At 50.8% G+C, this 14,864-nt stretch overlaps 1 protein-coding gene across 1 annotated transcript in view; it reads right to left on the bottom strand.

The window, feature by feature from the left end:
- Positions 1-1,197: 1,197 nt before the first annotated feature.
- Positions 1,198-14,864, bottom strand: part of LOC125429647 (leucine-rich repeat neuronal protein 1-like) — a 55,425-nt gene continuing 41,758 nt past the window's right edge. Inside the window, exon 2 of the mRNA XM_048490938.1 lies at positions 1,198-4,152. Coding sequence (XP_048346895.1) covers positions 1,524-4,028 — 2,505 coding nt within the window. The 5' untranslated portion in view covers positions 4,029-4,152 and the 3' untranslated portion in view covers positions 1,198-1,523. The remainder of the gene's footprint in view (positions 4,153-14,864) is intronic.

Genomic DNA, 14,864 nt, shown 5'->3' with positions numbered 1-14,864 from the left:
CCGATTATAGATTTTTCTTGTACGTCGCATCTGCCCATCTGCACAAATCTGGGATTAGAGGGCGGGATTTCAGGTTCAGAGCATGTGATGGCTGTTTAGGCCTGTAATTATAGTACCATTTTTAAATGTGGCTCCAGCCCAGCAAGGGAATGTGGCCGGCTACTTCTCAGATGGCTACTAGAGGGGGGTATATCAGCTTTTTTGTTTGTTTTGGGCAAGCAACGTCTGTTCGCTCTGGGGTAAAACGGATTCATTCCATTACTCCATGAGGCTGGTTTTTCCCTGTGGCTATTACCCTACTGCAGTGGTGGCGAACCTATGGCACACGTGCCAGAGGTGGCACTCAGAGCCCTCTCTGTGGGCACTCACGCACAGAGTTCATCATGTGGAGGGGAGCGGAAAATCACCCCCCCCCCACACACACACACATAGAGGCTGGCCTGGGCCACTGGGCACGGCCCGTTCAAAGAATTGCATGGTTGCTTCACCAAGCTTACTCCTGAGTAACGCGCGCCTCGGAGCCAACCGTTTTTTCTAAACTAAAACCTCAGGATTCAGGTTAAATTGCCATGTTGGCTCTTTGCGATAAATAAGTGGATTTTGGGTTGCAATTTGGGCACTCGGTCTCGAAAAGGTTCGCCATCACTGCCCTACTGGCCCTTTCCACAAAGACACTTTAAAATGTTTTGGGGCAGGAAATAAAAAAAAATTCCTCCAAGAGGTCCTGCACTATTGTTCTCCCAAAATGTTTTATTTGCAGCCTCAAAACATTTTAAATGCATCCTCTTTTCTGCAATTCTTTTCATTGAAACTTTTTTAAAAAAGGCTCCATTCGTGTGCTGTTCCTTTGAGATATCATTTTGTAAGCTCACTCCTTGCCTGCGGAAGCCCCTTCCCATGTTTTTGGATCATTTTAGAGCATTTGAAAGATTTTGTGGGGGTTTAATTTTCGCAGCGTCGACTCCGGAAGACTCGCGGAATTGCAGCACGAGACTGGGAAGCATAGAAGTACTGATTTGTCCACACACTGGGGGGAAACGGGGGGAAAGTAGCAAATGCTGGCCAGGAATTGTTTCAAGGGGGGTGAGTGCAAACAAAATGTGGGGGGGGGGGTTTGAAAATGTTTTACAAACGTTTGGGGAGATTTGTGCAGAAAGGGCCGCTCTCTCCCCAAGGAATACGCCCAAACACTCTCAGTGTTCTCCAACTCAACACTTTATTCAAAACTGTTTTCCTGCCCTCCAGGGGCTACTCTGTCCCAGGGGTCCTGTCATCCACCTGACATTCCCCTCCTGATTCGGCTACAACTACACAGTGAGGCCTTCGCTAAAAACATCCCCCGATACTGGTGCTGTCTATGTGGTCGTGCGTTTGGGTGTGCAAAGGGCTAAGGTGGAAGGCAAGGACATGGATTGGGAAGGCCTGAAAGTCCCACTCCTATACCCTAACATCTGTGGGGAAGGGAAGTTTCCCGCCAATGGCCGGAGTCAGAGGTGTGTGGGCCTACCCATCTTGTTCCTCGTTCATGGCTGTTGCCATAGATAGGTCTTGGAAGTATCAATCGGACCAGAAGGGGGCGACAGCAGAAGAGAGTGTCCTACTGTGGCAGGGGGCGTAGGCATGGGCGGAGCTAGTTGTGAAAGCGGGGCCATTGGCATAGGAGGGTCTCCCTCGGTGTCCCACAGGCTGATCAGGGGTGGATACACCTCGTTGAGCGGAATGGCCGCGGCGTGCTGCATGTATTTCTTTAGCGAATGGCGGCAGCCTTTCTCCTTGAGCCATCGGGAGGCGTAGAGGAGCAGAAGCACCGCGCTCAGGGCCGCTAGCAAGGAGCCGGTCACCGCTGCCAGGGCCGTGCCCCCAGCCCACCCACTCATTCGTTCCACGGAAAGCGGCGCTTCCTTGGTGGTGACGTTGAGGCAAGAGCGCTGCACGCGAGGCAGGTGCGGAAGGAGCGGAGGAAAGCTGGGGAGGGTTGACGGGTACGTTGGAGGAGCTGAGGAGTTTTTGGCGGGTACTAAGGAAAGCATCGCTGCCAAGTGACTCCTGGGGAACGTTGAAGAGCCTTTGGAGGTTGCCGGAGAGTCCAGAGAGGCGCCTGTGGTTGCCAAGACCGTTTCGAAAGAACTCGTGGAAGATGTTGAAGGGCCTGTGGCATCGGCTGAGGACTGGGGAGCAGTGGTGTAACTGGCAGCCCCTGAATATTTCGGGACGGAGGACATCACGGTGAGGCAAATCTCATAATGGGTGGCAGGCTGCAAGTGTGTGAGGTTGAATTCGCGGATACCCACTGGAACCCGTGCTGTGTAGCTCAGGTGGGGGTTATGGATGCGCATGGTGGCCGAAGACCACAGCGATGAAGGAGGCGGTTGGGGAGTTGCCGGCGCGCCACTCCTCTCTTTTCCCTGCCCATCCGAGAAGGACATTGTCCACTCCACCACCACAAAATGTGACTGTACCTTCTTAGCGAGGACCAGCAGTCTGGCAGGGGTGATGGGCCTTTCGCTGATCACGGCCACGGCCACGCTCCGGCTGGTCGAGCCCAGTCTATTCCATGCCACGCAAGTGTAGATTCCAGAATCTCCTGGGCTGATTGGGCTGATCTCTAGAGTTCCCCCTACCCTCAGGTGCAGCTTTCCTGTCCCCGTGGTTACTTTTTCCCCAGATGGTGCGATCCAATGGAGTTGAGCTGGTGGTTCTGAGCTGACCTGGCAATCCAAAGCTACTGTCGAGCCCGAGGGTACCTCCAGCTGCTCTGGAAGACCCTTGGAAGAGATCTCTGGCAAGCAAGCACCAGCCATGCCATTCTTCAGCACTTCTTGGAGTTGCTGCCCAGCAGCCATTGGAGGGGAGGTGCAGAGAGCACTTTGGGACTCAATCAGCCGCGTGGCCCCTGTGGCTAATGGTTGCCAAGCCTCTGGGCAGTCGCAGCGCAGTGGGTTTCCATAAAGACTGAGCTCGGCCAAGGCAGGCAAGGCATCTGTCACTCCTAGAGGGAGCAGGCCGAGGGCTGTATTGCTGGCAAGCAGAGTGCGAAGAGCAGGCACTTCCTCGAATGCCCCGGGATGCAAATAGGAGAGTCGTGGGTTGTTGCACAGTTCGAGCTTGGCCAGCTCGGGAAGGTTCTCAAAAGCGCCTTTGTGAATGCCCGTCAGTTCCTCCATGCCGTTGAGGCTCAATTCTTCCAAGTGCAGCATGTCCCGGAAGTCCCCTGCTTCTACCTCTGCAATAGGGTTCTTGTTGAGATCCAGGAACTTCAAGAGAGGCAGACCTTTCAGGGCCCCGGTGGGGACATGTGTCAGGTGATTGTCAAAGAAAGACAAGCTCTCCAGGTAGTCCAGCCCTTGGAAAGCATCAGAGGGCACCTCCCTTAGTTCCATTCCAGCCAAGACGAGGCTGTGGAGCCGTCCCAGTGGCTGGAAGCTACCAGCTTGTAGCTGGGCGATGGGGTTCTCTCCAATCATAAGGATCTCCAAGTTGGGGAGAGAGAGGAACCAGCGGTGGTTGATGGCCCGGAGGCGGTTGGCATTGAGGTGTAACCGGAGCAGACTGGTCAAGCCAGCAAATGCCAGGGGCTCAATGGAGGAGATGCGGTTGTGATTTATATAAAGTTCCTCGAGGGAGTCCAGGTCACTCCAGCAATGGTCTAGCAGCTCTTCCACCTGGTTTTCCTCCAAGTAAAGAGTGATGAGGCGGGAGAGGTTGGCCAACCCGGCATCGCTAATTCTGGAGAAGTGGTTCTGCGAGAGGTCGAGCTCCGTCAAGTTGGACAGGTGCTGAAGCTCCCCGTTGACTTTGGATATCTTGTTGCTCTGCAGCAGGAGGACTTGCGTGTCCAAGGAGAGATTGCTGGGGACGTGAGTCAGCAGCAGGTCGTTGCAATCCACCGTGCGGGCCTCGTGGTACACAGACTGGGGGGTAAACCATGGACGAGTCTCACAGACACATTGCGGGGGGCAGGTGTGAGAGCCGGACAGTGACTCTTGTAGGAGCAGTGCTAACAGGACACAGAGTGGGAAGCAGGACATTGTGTCTTCCCCGGATGAGTTCCCTTGACCACCCGGAGACTGGGGTGTCACTCAAGGGCAGTGGAAAGACCAATCACAGTCCGTCAGAATCAGATCTAGGGCACTCCATGGAACGAGGACATCTCTGAAAGAGAAAGAGAGAAGGTATTAGATAGGTACGTGTCAGGTACTGCACCTGGTGATTGAGGGGCATTCCTAGCTTATTGCTTTTGCAACAGTTTACATTGCTAGAGATAGCATCTGGGTGACACTGGAGGGACTGGAGCACCTTCCCTATGAGGAGAGGCTGCAGCGTTTGGGACTCTTTAGTTTGGAGAGGAGACCGATGAGGGGGGATATGATTGAAGTCTATAAAATTATGCATGGGGTAGAAAATGTCGACAGAGAGACATTTTTCTCTCTTTCTCGCAATACTAGAACCAGGGGGCATTCATTGAAAATGCTGGGGGGGAGAATTAGGACTAGTAAAAGGAAGCATTTTTTCACGCAACATGTGATTGGTGTTTGGAATATGCTGCCACAGGAGGTGGTGATGGCCACTAACCTGGATAGCTTTAAAAAGGGCTTGGACAGATTTATGGAGGAGAAGTCGATTTATGGCTACCAATCTTGATCCTCTTTGATCTGAGATTGCAAATGCCTTAGCAGACCAGGTGCTCAGGAGCAGCAGCAGCAGCAGAAGGCCATTGCTTTCACCTCCTGCCTGTGAGCTCCCAAAGGCACCTGGTGGGCCACTGCGAGTAGCAGAGAGCTGGACTAGATGGACTCTGGTCTGATCCAGCTGGCTTGTTCTTATGTTCTTATGTTCTTATGACAGAGGGGTAATTTCACTTTGGTGTAATTGTTGCAAGATATATGTAACCTGCCTGCTATATGTAATGGGCCTTTCCTTTCCCTCATGAACTTTATGGCTTCACACGGATTGTAGATAACTAGGTTGACCCTGTTGAGTTACTCCCAAGGGAAAACAGGATATGCCTGTTGCCTTGTGAGGGTAGCAAGCCAGGTGGCTGTATCTGTTGCTAGCTCCAACCTTGGGGTGCCTGAGCTCCAAATTAACTCCTTTCACATGTTCTTTGGGAAAACAGGAGGGGGGATTTGCTGGGGACAAAGGGGTTTGGAAAAGCTAGGTGCTTCGCTGCCTTTCAATAAACACTACTGATCAAGAATCTAGAGTCTGCTTATTGATTAAAGGTCTGAGGTCTAACAGTATGCAAGAAGAGCCATCTGCATGGGATTTTGACATGTTCACAGATTCTGTGCGCCAGCATGCACTCTGAAACAGAATTTGACATGAATGTAGGCAGAGCCGTAGCAAGTGGGAACTGCGCCGGGGGCACATGTGTGCCCTGCACCCCTGCCACGCCCCTGCCCGCCCCAGAATGTCCCCGGAACGTCCCCGCCCCCGCCCTGGTGCACACCTGGGGCAAAACACCCCCCTCCCCCCAGGCGCTATGCCACTGAATGTAGGCTAACTGGTGTTTTCACATGTGGATAGACTTATGCGGTTTCTCTGTTGCAGCTGCTGATATAGGACAGTGGTAATAGGAGTTCCTTTCCCTGCCTCTTCCTTGTCTTTGTCCATCAAGTTGGTGATTCCCCCCCCCCCCCATGGCACCAGGAGCTTTCTCATTTCTTAAAAATCCACAACTGATGAACTGTTATAGCCAGTGTAAGAGGCACAGCCACACTGTCATGCAGACACCATATTGGTGTCGTGCAGATTGGGCAGCTGCCAGCAGGGGGAGCTTTCACAGGCAGCTCTGTGCCGCTCAGCGGTAGGGAACTTTTGTGCAATCCCCTAACCTGGTTAGAGGGACTATTGATTATAGAATTGTGACATTATAACAACCAGCCTGACAGGTTCTTTGAATTTCCAGTTGTGATGGAATTGTACTGTAAAACCTAGCAGCATCACAGCTACATGTTAAAAGGCTCTTTGATCTCCTGGATGGAGAAACCAAAAGGCAATGGAAATTTACCCAGGACAGGAAGATGCCCAAATAAGGTACTTCAAAGGTTTTGGGGTAACCGCATGGTAGTAATAGTTGTTTTGGAGACTAAAAGAACAAAGACCAGATCACTCTATCATGGGATAAACTAAGATGAGCACCTCTTAGCAGGAAGGTCCCAATGGAACCGTAAGAATGTATTCAGCTGAGCAATCTCTGTAACTGCATTTTTGTTTTATTTCTTTGATTTCTGTTTTCCAATAAATCTTTGAGAACTCAGCTGGTCTGGAGTCATTTGGAGGGAAAAGGACCCGGGATTGGGGCGAGATAGTGTGGCTCTCCCAAGCTTGATCTCAGCCTCAATCATCATACCAGCTTTAAGAACATAAGAACATAAGAACAAGCCAGCTGGATCAGACCAGAGTCCATCTAGTCCAGCTCTCTGCTACTCGCAATGGCCCACCAGGCGCCATTGGGAGCTCACATGCAGGATGTGAAAGCAATGGCCTTCTGCGGCTGTTGCTCCCGAGCACCTGGTCTGTTAAGGCATTTGCAATCTCAGATCAAGCAGGATCAAGATTGGTAGCCAGAGATCGACTTCTCCTCCATAAATCTGTCCAAGCCCTTTTTAAAGCTATCCAGGTTAGTGGCCATCACCACCTCCTGTGGCAGCATATTCCAAACACCAATCACGCGTTGCGTGAAAAAATGCTTCCTTTTACTAGTCCTAATTCTTCCCCCCAGCATTTTCAATGAATGCCCCCTGGTTCTAGTATTGCGAGAAAGAGAGAAAAATGTCTCTCTGTCGAGGCCTACCTACCTCACAGGGTGTTTGTTGTGAGGGGGGAAGGGCAAGGAGATTGTAAGCCCCTTTGAGTCTCCTGCAGGAGAGAAAGGGGGGGATATAAATCCAAACTCTTCTTCTTCTTCTTTATAGGGCATAACACTATTAACAGATGCCAATTGCCAATTTAAAGCAGAAAAAGGGTGCGGAGGTAAGGATGGCTGCTGCAGGGGAAACGGTGCCAAGGAGATCAGGACCAAAAACAGATTTTCTCATGCACGTCCGGTGCCACCTGGGCTTTCTGCAGTCTTTCTCAAAACATCGCAGCAAAGCAGGTTTGGGACAGATTGCAGAAAGCTGAAGCAGGGGCAGGTCTGGGTTGATACGTGGATGGGAGACCACCAAGGAACAGTGGAGCTGCTTTGCAGAGGCAGGCAATAGCAAATCGCCTCTATTCTCCCCTCGCCTTGAAAACCCTAAGGCAGGCCTGGGCATTATACGGCCCGCGGGCCACATCCGGCCCGCCAGATGACCCTGACTGGCCCGTATGACAGACCTGGCCCTGGCCTAAGAGGACCTGTTTAGAACCGCACTGCTCATTCTTCCGCTAACCCTCCCCCTTCCCTCCTCACCTTGCCACTGCGCCGGAAAGAGCCTCTGAGAAAGGCCACTCCCCTTGCGCAGTGGCTTCTGGGGTGTTCCCCTCCTTTGAAAGCCCTGCAGAAGCTGGTTGCCTTGGTTGCCGGCTTCTGCGGGGCTTTCCAAAGCGCCTCTCAAAAGCGCCTCGCCCCCCTGCCTTGCTGGGGGGGCCGAGGTGCTGCTTTGAAAGCCCCGCAGAACCCGGCAACCAAGGCAACCCGGCTGCTGTGGGGCTTTTCAAAAAAACACCAGTCGATGAAAAAAAGTAGGTCAAAAGGGACTTAAGTCTCTCTCCACTTTGCTTGATTGTCACAGTGGACAACTATGCAGGTAGGTTAAGCCTGTGATTCTTTGTGCCAAATAGTGTTGTATGCAGAACTGTTGCCACTGATTCCAAGTTGATCTGTGCACCTGTCTGTCACTTATCAGCCCCTATTATGCAGAATTGAGTTCAGCCTTTTGACCCGGCCCGCCACAATATTTTCTGTTTCTTATGCAGCCCCATGGAAAAAATTATTGCCCACCCCTGCCCTAAGGGGTTGCCATAAGTCTCCTGTGATTTGATGCCACTTTCCACCAACACTGTTCCACACGCCTCTCCAATTCCCTGTTTGCTCACCTACTGTTCTCTTATGTCTACCTACTGTACACTAGACACCAGCGATTCCCAATCAGGGTTCCATGGTACCTTGGGGTGCCGTGAGCATGTCCCAGGGGAACTGCGGCAACGCTACTGGCCCCCCTCACTTTTGCGGTGTCTCCCACCGGCACCAGCAAAGATATGGGGCTAGCCCAGGGGGTAGGGCCTGCCGCAAGGTCAGCAGCCACTTCCCACCCCCACCCCCCGTGCTTCCCTTCACCCTGGGAGGGGAAGGTGGGAGGGTGGCAAGCAGGGGAACTGGGAGGGGAAGGTGGGGGAGAATGGCAGGGATTCTGTGAGATACGAAAAGTGAGGTCAAGGGTACTGTGACGTCGAAAAGGTTGGAAAACACTGCTATACACATTTCCCAACTCTTGTCAAGTTCTTGCTATTCCAAATTCTTCCTGAACCCCTGGCCTTTGAAACAGAATAGAAGAAAACATGCAGCTGTCTGTACAGAGGTTCCATCATTCACAGCACTAAATTCGGTGCCCTCAGCCTATATTTTGAACGCACCGTTTACTGTGGGTGCCATTTTAGGGCACTTAATTCACAATTCAAAGTTGAAGAAGAGGAGGGATGGTTTGGTTTTTATAACCTGCTGTTCTCTTCTTTTAAGGAGGCTCAAGGCACTTACAAACACCTTGCCTTCACCTCCCCACTTTGAGGTAGGTGGGGCTGAGAGAGTTCTAAAGAGCTGTGTCTAACCCAAGGTCACGCAGGAGGCTTCACGTGGAGGAGTGAGGAATCAAACCCAGTTCTTCAGACTGGAATCCGCTGCTTATATAGAGGAGTGGGGAAAATCAAACCTGGTCGTCCAGATTAGAGTCCACCTACTCTTGTGGAGGAGCAGGGAATCAAACCTGGTTCTCTGGATTACAGTCTACCTGCTATTGTGGAGGAGTGGGGAATCATACCGGATTTTCCAGATTAGAATCCAGTGCTCTTAACCCCCATACCATGCTGGCTCACATGTTGAGAACAAGTTTATTTTTTTTATTTATTATTTGATTTAATATACTGCCCTATCCTCGAAGGGCTCAGGGCGGTGAACAATATAATATCATATATAAAACATATAAAAAGTTTTAAAAATGTACATTCTACAATAGTATCCCATGAAACCTATAAGCAACCCTCCCAGAAGAGAATAATGGGTCCCGATGATGTTAGGGACCCTATGCAGCGGGGCGGGGGAGGGCAGAGCAGAGCAGGGCACCCTCAGCGGCTGGTCTCTCCAAAGGCCCGGTGGAACAATTCAGTCTTGTAGGCCCTGAGGAACTCTCCAAGGTCCTGCAGGGCCCGGACAGCTGGTGGTAGAATGTTCCACCAGGCAGGGGCCAGAGCCGTAAAGGCCCTGGCCCGAGTGGAGGCCAGCCGCATCATTGAGGGGCCAGGGATCTCCAGTAAATTGGCCTCTGCTGAGGCGCCAAGAGGTCAGCATTTCCGGAGGACATATGGGGGGTAATTGTCTGAGTCCCGAAGGTACGAAGTTCTAAAATAAAAGCAGAGATTATGCACATCTGGCTTCACCAGCTGTACAGAATGGCCACAAGACCTTACCAGAAGGTTGTGCATGCCTGGAAAAGCTGCCCTTCCATCTTGTTCTCATGATCCAACATAATTCCTGTATAATTCCTGCATGCAATCATGAATTTAATAAGGTTCCCAGCTGGCCTGTTTTTGTGCTTGTAGAAGTAGTTTGGTTTGCAGGAACCACCATATGGAGCTTCCCACTGGACGGCCATAACAATTATTACTTGCTAATAACTGCACATAAAGCTTCTGTTACGGGGACAGGAAGGAAGATGGTTCGGTGAAATGGCTTAATGTCAACACAGAGATTTTACAGAAGAAGCTATGCACACTGGAAGGGCACAGAGAAGAGTCCTGCTCCCAAATGGCAGTGAATGCACATACAATCCATGTATAATATACGCTTGATTTTTCTTTATTTGTGCACTGAGTAATTCTCATCTTATATTCAATGTAAGGACAGCAGCAGAGTGTGCAATTTAAGCCCTGTGTTTGTCCAGGTAGATCTAGCTCTGCCAACCTCTATTGGGGCCTGGAGATTTCCTGGGATTCCAACTAATTTCCAGGGGACAGAGATCAGTTACACTGGAGAAAATGGATGCTTTGGATGATAGACTCTATGGCAGGGGTGGGCAATTATTTTTTCCATGGGGCCGCATAAGAAACAGAAAATATTGTGAAGGGCCGGGCCAAAAGGCAGGAGTAGCTTTTTTTGAAAGCCGCATGAAGCCGACAGCCAAGGCAACCCGGCTTCTGCTTGAGGGCTTTCAAAGGCGCCTCGCTCCCCAACACAACAGGGCGGCTTTGAAGCCCGCAGAAGCCCCGACAGCAAGGCAACCCGGCCTATGCTGAGGGGCACCTCAAGCATAAACTCCCCAGCCTTATTGAGGGGGCCAGTCAGGGTCATCCGGCGGGCTGGATGTGGCCCGCGGGCCGTATAATGCCCAGGTCTGCTCTATGGCCTTTTGTGCATTTACAGATTTTGGCATGGCTATGTGCTTCACAGTGGGGTCTCCCCATGTTTCCTTGTTTATACACATGGAGGTGCCCCATTGCTTCCCCTGTACCTAGCTGCCATTTTTTTCCTGTCCCCTGCTTCTCCTGCTTCCAGATTTGGGTGGTAATTTGCCATCTGTTTTTTTTTTAAAAAATTCAAAGTAAAAATGCCATTCTTTCGATCTATTGCTTCTGGGATACATCGTGAGTGTTTAAATAAAAACAAACAAACAAACAAAGGGGCCTATTGACCCCCGGAAATGCTGGTGGAACTGCTCCTGTGTGTGCGGATGGCGGAAGGTGCGGAGGAGCGGAAAAGCTGATGGAAGCAAAACGCATACTGTTGTGCTTTTGCTCTCCCTGCGCAGGCAGGAAAACGATTGCGCTTTGCCCGCTCTTGAAAACCACAGAGCTTCTCTGATCTGCAGAATGGTGAGTTCTGAAGAGGGGAAAACATGTGGACAATTGAGAACCTGACCTGAAGGTAATGTACACTTGACACAAGGAGACCAAATGGGTGCAAAAGTCCCAGGACATTCTACTTCTCTGAAATCCCTCCCCTCTCCAGACTGTGCCCGCTCATATCTCCTGGAACTGTTCAGTCCTGAATTAGCAGCCCTAGATACCTAGTTAGTCCCCAGTTTCTTTTGTAGAATGAATGCATGTTGGCTCTTTTGAACAAACAGATGCGCACGCGCACACGTCGGATGTACGTGTGTTTGCTGTAACATTTGAACAGGGCCGCAGATGACGTGGGGTGCACGGGGGTGAGAAACAGCTGCATGACTTTCTGGTGGCTGGCGTTGCTGGGGAAAACCAATCAAGGTGAAGTTGACCTCATTTTTCATTTCCACTTTTGCAAATTAATTTAGCTATTTTATCCTGACCAAGATGGCAGAGAGGGTCTCTCCTCTTCCCCTTTTTAATGCTCACAGTAGATTCACAACATGGTGCTCATGGGCACCATAGCCTGCTGACACTAACCTGGATAGCTTTAAAAAGGGCTTGGACAGATTTATGGAGGAGAAATTGATCTATGGCTACCAATCTTGATCCTCCTTGATCTCAGACTACAAATGCCTTAGCAGACCAGGTGCTCAGGAGCAGCAGCAGCAGCAGCAGGCCATTGCTTTCACCTCCTGCACGTGAGCTCCCAAAGGCACCTGGTGGGCCACTGCAAGTAGCAGAGTGCTGGACTAGATGGACTCTGGTCTGATCCAGCAGGCTAGTTCTTATGTTCTTATGTTCTTGTGTTCTTATGACACCATTTTTGGTGCCTGTCAAGTGGGACTAGGTGGGGATTTTGCCCAGGTGGTGGTCCAATTGGCTGTGCTGATTAAAACAAGAAAAGCAACGCTTTGGCAGCAGCTGCCTCCACAGTACAAAGACTTTCGCTGCCTGATTGAAGGTAAACCCTTTGTAAGCAAGAAAATATTTCCCCACAATATGTTAATTGGAAAAGGTTTCCCGTTGAGTAGAGTTCTGCCTGAAATACTGAAAAGTGACTGTCATGCACAGTCTCACTGCCTGACATTTTGTGCTTGGCTCCGCCTACTGCGGCAGCCATCTTTGTGATTGCGTCCACGACCCCGTGTCAGGATTTCAAAGGGGCCTGCAGGCTTACAAAGGTTGAAGACTGTTGGAAAGAACCAATGCAGGTACGCTTTGTGACCGAGGTCAGCACTTGGATAAATCTGGGGTTTGAATGGCATGTTTAGCCATACATGTGTTGAATGTAATGTGAAAATTACCCAGTGAGCGTGCCAAAGGAAAATCTGTATGCTGTATGCAGATTTATTTATTTTATTTATTTATTAAATTTATAGGCCGCCTCATTCCCGAAGGGCTCGAGGCGACTCACAACATGACTGTTACCAGAACGGTAAATCAATATAACATAAAATCTAACTCATTAAAATTCAGCAGAAATTGAAACAATAAATACAGATTAAACAACAAAGGTTGTGTAAAAACACACACACAGGCGCCCGGTCTAAAAGCCAAAGGAGAAGAAGGGAGGAGAGGCAGGGCCCAGGATGGAATCAGGGCCCTACCAAGATGGAAAAGGCAGGTTAGTTCCGGTTTCAATGGGGGGCAATAGAACCGCGGCCAGCCCCTCCAAAAGCCCAGTGGAATAGCTCCGTCTTACAGGCCCTGCGGAATTCACCAAGGTCCCGCAGGGCCCGGGACAGCTGGAGGTAGAGCATTCCACCAGGCAGGGGCCAGAGCCGTAAAGGCCCTGGCCCGGGTCGAGGCCGGGCCTCGAAAGATTGCACACATGTTGGGCTTTTATGCATATGGGGTCTCCTTCACAGTGAGCATCCATTCCCTATGGGTTTGACCCTTGGTTATGCACATTTCCCCCTCCCTGCCAGTCCCTGTGATTTTCTAAAGGTCCTAATGTGTGACTTTTCCTCTCCCACTGCAGGGAAAGCAAATGAGCTCATAATGTGTTTAACTTTCTATGAGTTTTCTCACTCCTTGTGGTGCAGTGGTTAAGAGTCGTGAAAGAACCGGGTTTGATTCCACAATCCTCCACACGAGTGGTGGACTCTTATCTGGTGAACTGGGTTGTTTCCCCGCTCCTACACATGAAGCCTGCTGGTCTAGTCACAGTTCTCTCAGAACTCTCTCAACCCCACCTGCCTCACAAGGTGTCTGTTGTGGGGAGAGGAAGGAAAAGGAGTCTGTAAGTCTCTTTATGTCTCCCTACAGGAGAGAAAGGCAGGGTATAAATCCAAACTCTTCTTCTTCTTCCTCTGTCCACACCACAGCAGCTCCTTCCACTCTTTGGGCCACCATTTTAGAAGGATAAGAAAGGTTTATTTTTTTAAAAAAACCCCAAATAATTGTAACTTGTTTTTATATGCTGAAGTTGACATGGTCTAGCAAAGTAATGTTGAATGGTAGATGACCACAAGAAAACAGTGGCAGCCAACGTCCACAAAGGGAGGTTGCACAGAAATACGAAGGAAATGATAGGTGGGCAAAATGGCAGATTGGCTTGGCTAGGGACATTTTGCAGGAGGGAAATCCCTGTGCAAACAAAAAGCTGCGGGAAAATCCTACAGCAAAGGGAACAGCCATGGGTAAGCAGTGCATGCATAAATGGCCATTCTCTGTCACTTATCAACAGGGTTTAAGTGACTGGTCAAAAGTCACCTGCTTGTGACTCGCTGCAGGGTGGGGATTTACCCCAGTCCTGGGCTGAGTCCGTAGCACAGTGTTTCCCAACCTTTTCGAGGTCAGGGTACCCTTGACCTCACTCTTCATATCTCACGGTACCCCTGCCGCCACGCTCCACCTTCCCCTCCCATTGCCCCTGCTTGCCACACACCCCACCTTCCCCTCCCAGGGTGAAGGGAAGCATTGGGGGGGGGGGTGGCTGCTGACCTTGTGGCAGGTCCTGCCCCATGGGCCAGCTCCATGTCCTTGCTGGCGCCGGTGGGAGACGCCACAAAAATGAGGGGGGGGAAGTGGTAGTGTTGCCGTGGTACCAGGGAACCCTGGTTGAGAATGGCTGCTGTAGCACCAAAGTCTCCAATCTTGTTGAGCTCAGAGCCTCGGCTGACAACTCTACGACTGGAAATGGTGGCGTTTGGGGAAGGGGGAGCCATATTTGCCCTTTAAAGTTGCCATTTTCTCCAGGGGAAGTGATCGGTGTAGTCTGAAGATCAGCTGTAATTCCCAAAGATCCAGGCTCCACCGGAAGGCTGGCAACCCGAAACGCCCACCGTGACGAAGAATTCTGCAGGGGAGCATATTGCTTCTTACCTGAAGCATCAGGAACCATGCATTGAAACGTTTTGAGAGCCAGTGTAGTGTAGTTGCGAAGAGGGCTAGGCCAGTGGCGTACCGCCAAGGGGACAGAGGGGGGTGTCGCACTGAGCATGCGCAGGTGCAGGGGCGTAGCTGGGGTGCGGCAAGGATGGGCGTGGGTGTGGGCATGGCAAGGGTACAGGACGCACACATGCCCCGGGCACAGTTCCCCCTCGCTACGGCTCTGTGTTAGGTTGTTATTGGAAGACCCAGGTTCAAATCCCCACTTGGGTCATGGAACCTCACTGGGTGATCCTGGGGTCCTTCCTTTCTTCTTCTCCATGCCAGCTCCTAGCCAGGAGGATGGGGACTCGGACTCCTCCTGGCTGCAAGAATGTAACTCTGTTTAGGATTGCAGTGCAAGTCTCTGGATTTAGGAAGTGCCACTGCAGCAGGTAAAATGCAAGCAAAAACGATCATCTGCAAACAAGCCACAGAAGCAACTTTATTGTTACATCTAAACAGAGGTT

The sequence above is a fragment of the Sphaerodactylus townsendi genome, linkage group LG03, assembly GCF_021028975.2.
Source record: "Sphaerodactylus townsendi isolate TG3544 linkage group LG03, MPM_Stown_v2.3, whole genome shotgun sequence".
Classification (NCBI taxonomy): Eukaryota; Metazoa; Chordata; class Lepidosauria; order Squamata; family Sphaerodactylidae; genus Sphaerodactylus; species Sphaerodactylus townsendi.
This window is presented reverse-complemented; position numbering and strand designations above follow the sequence as displayed.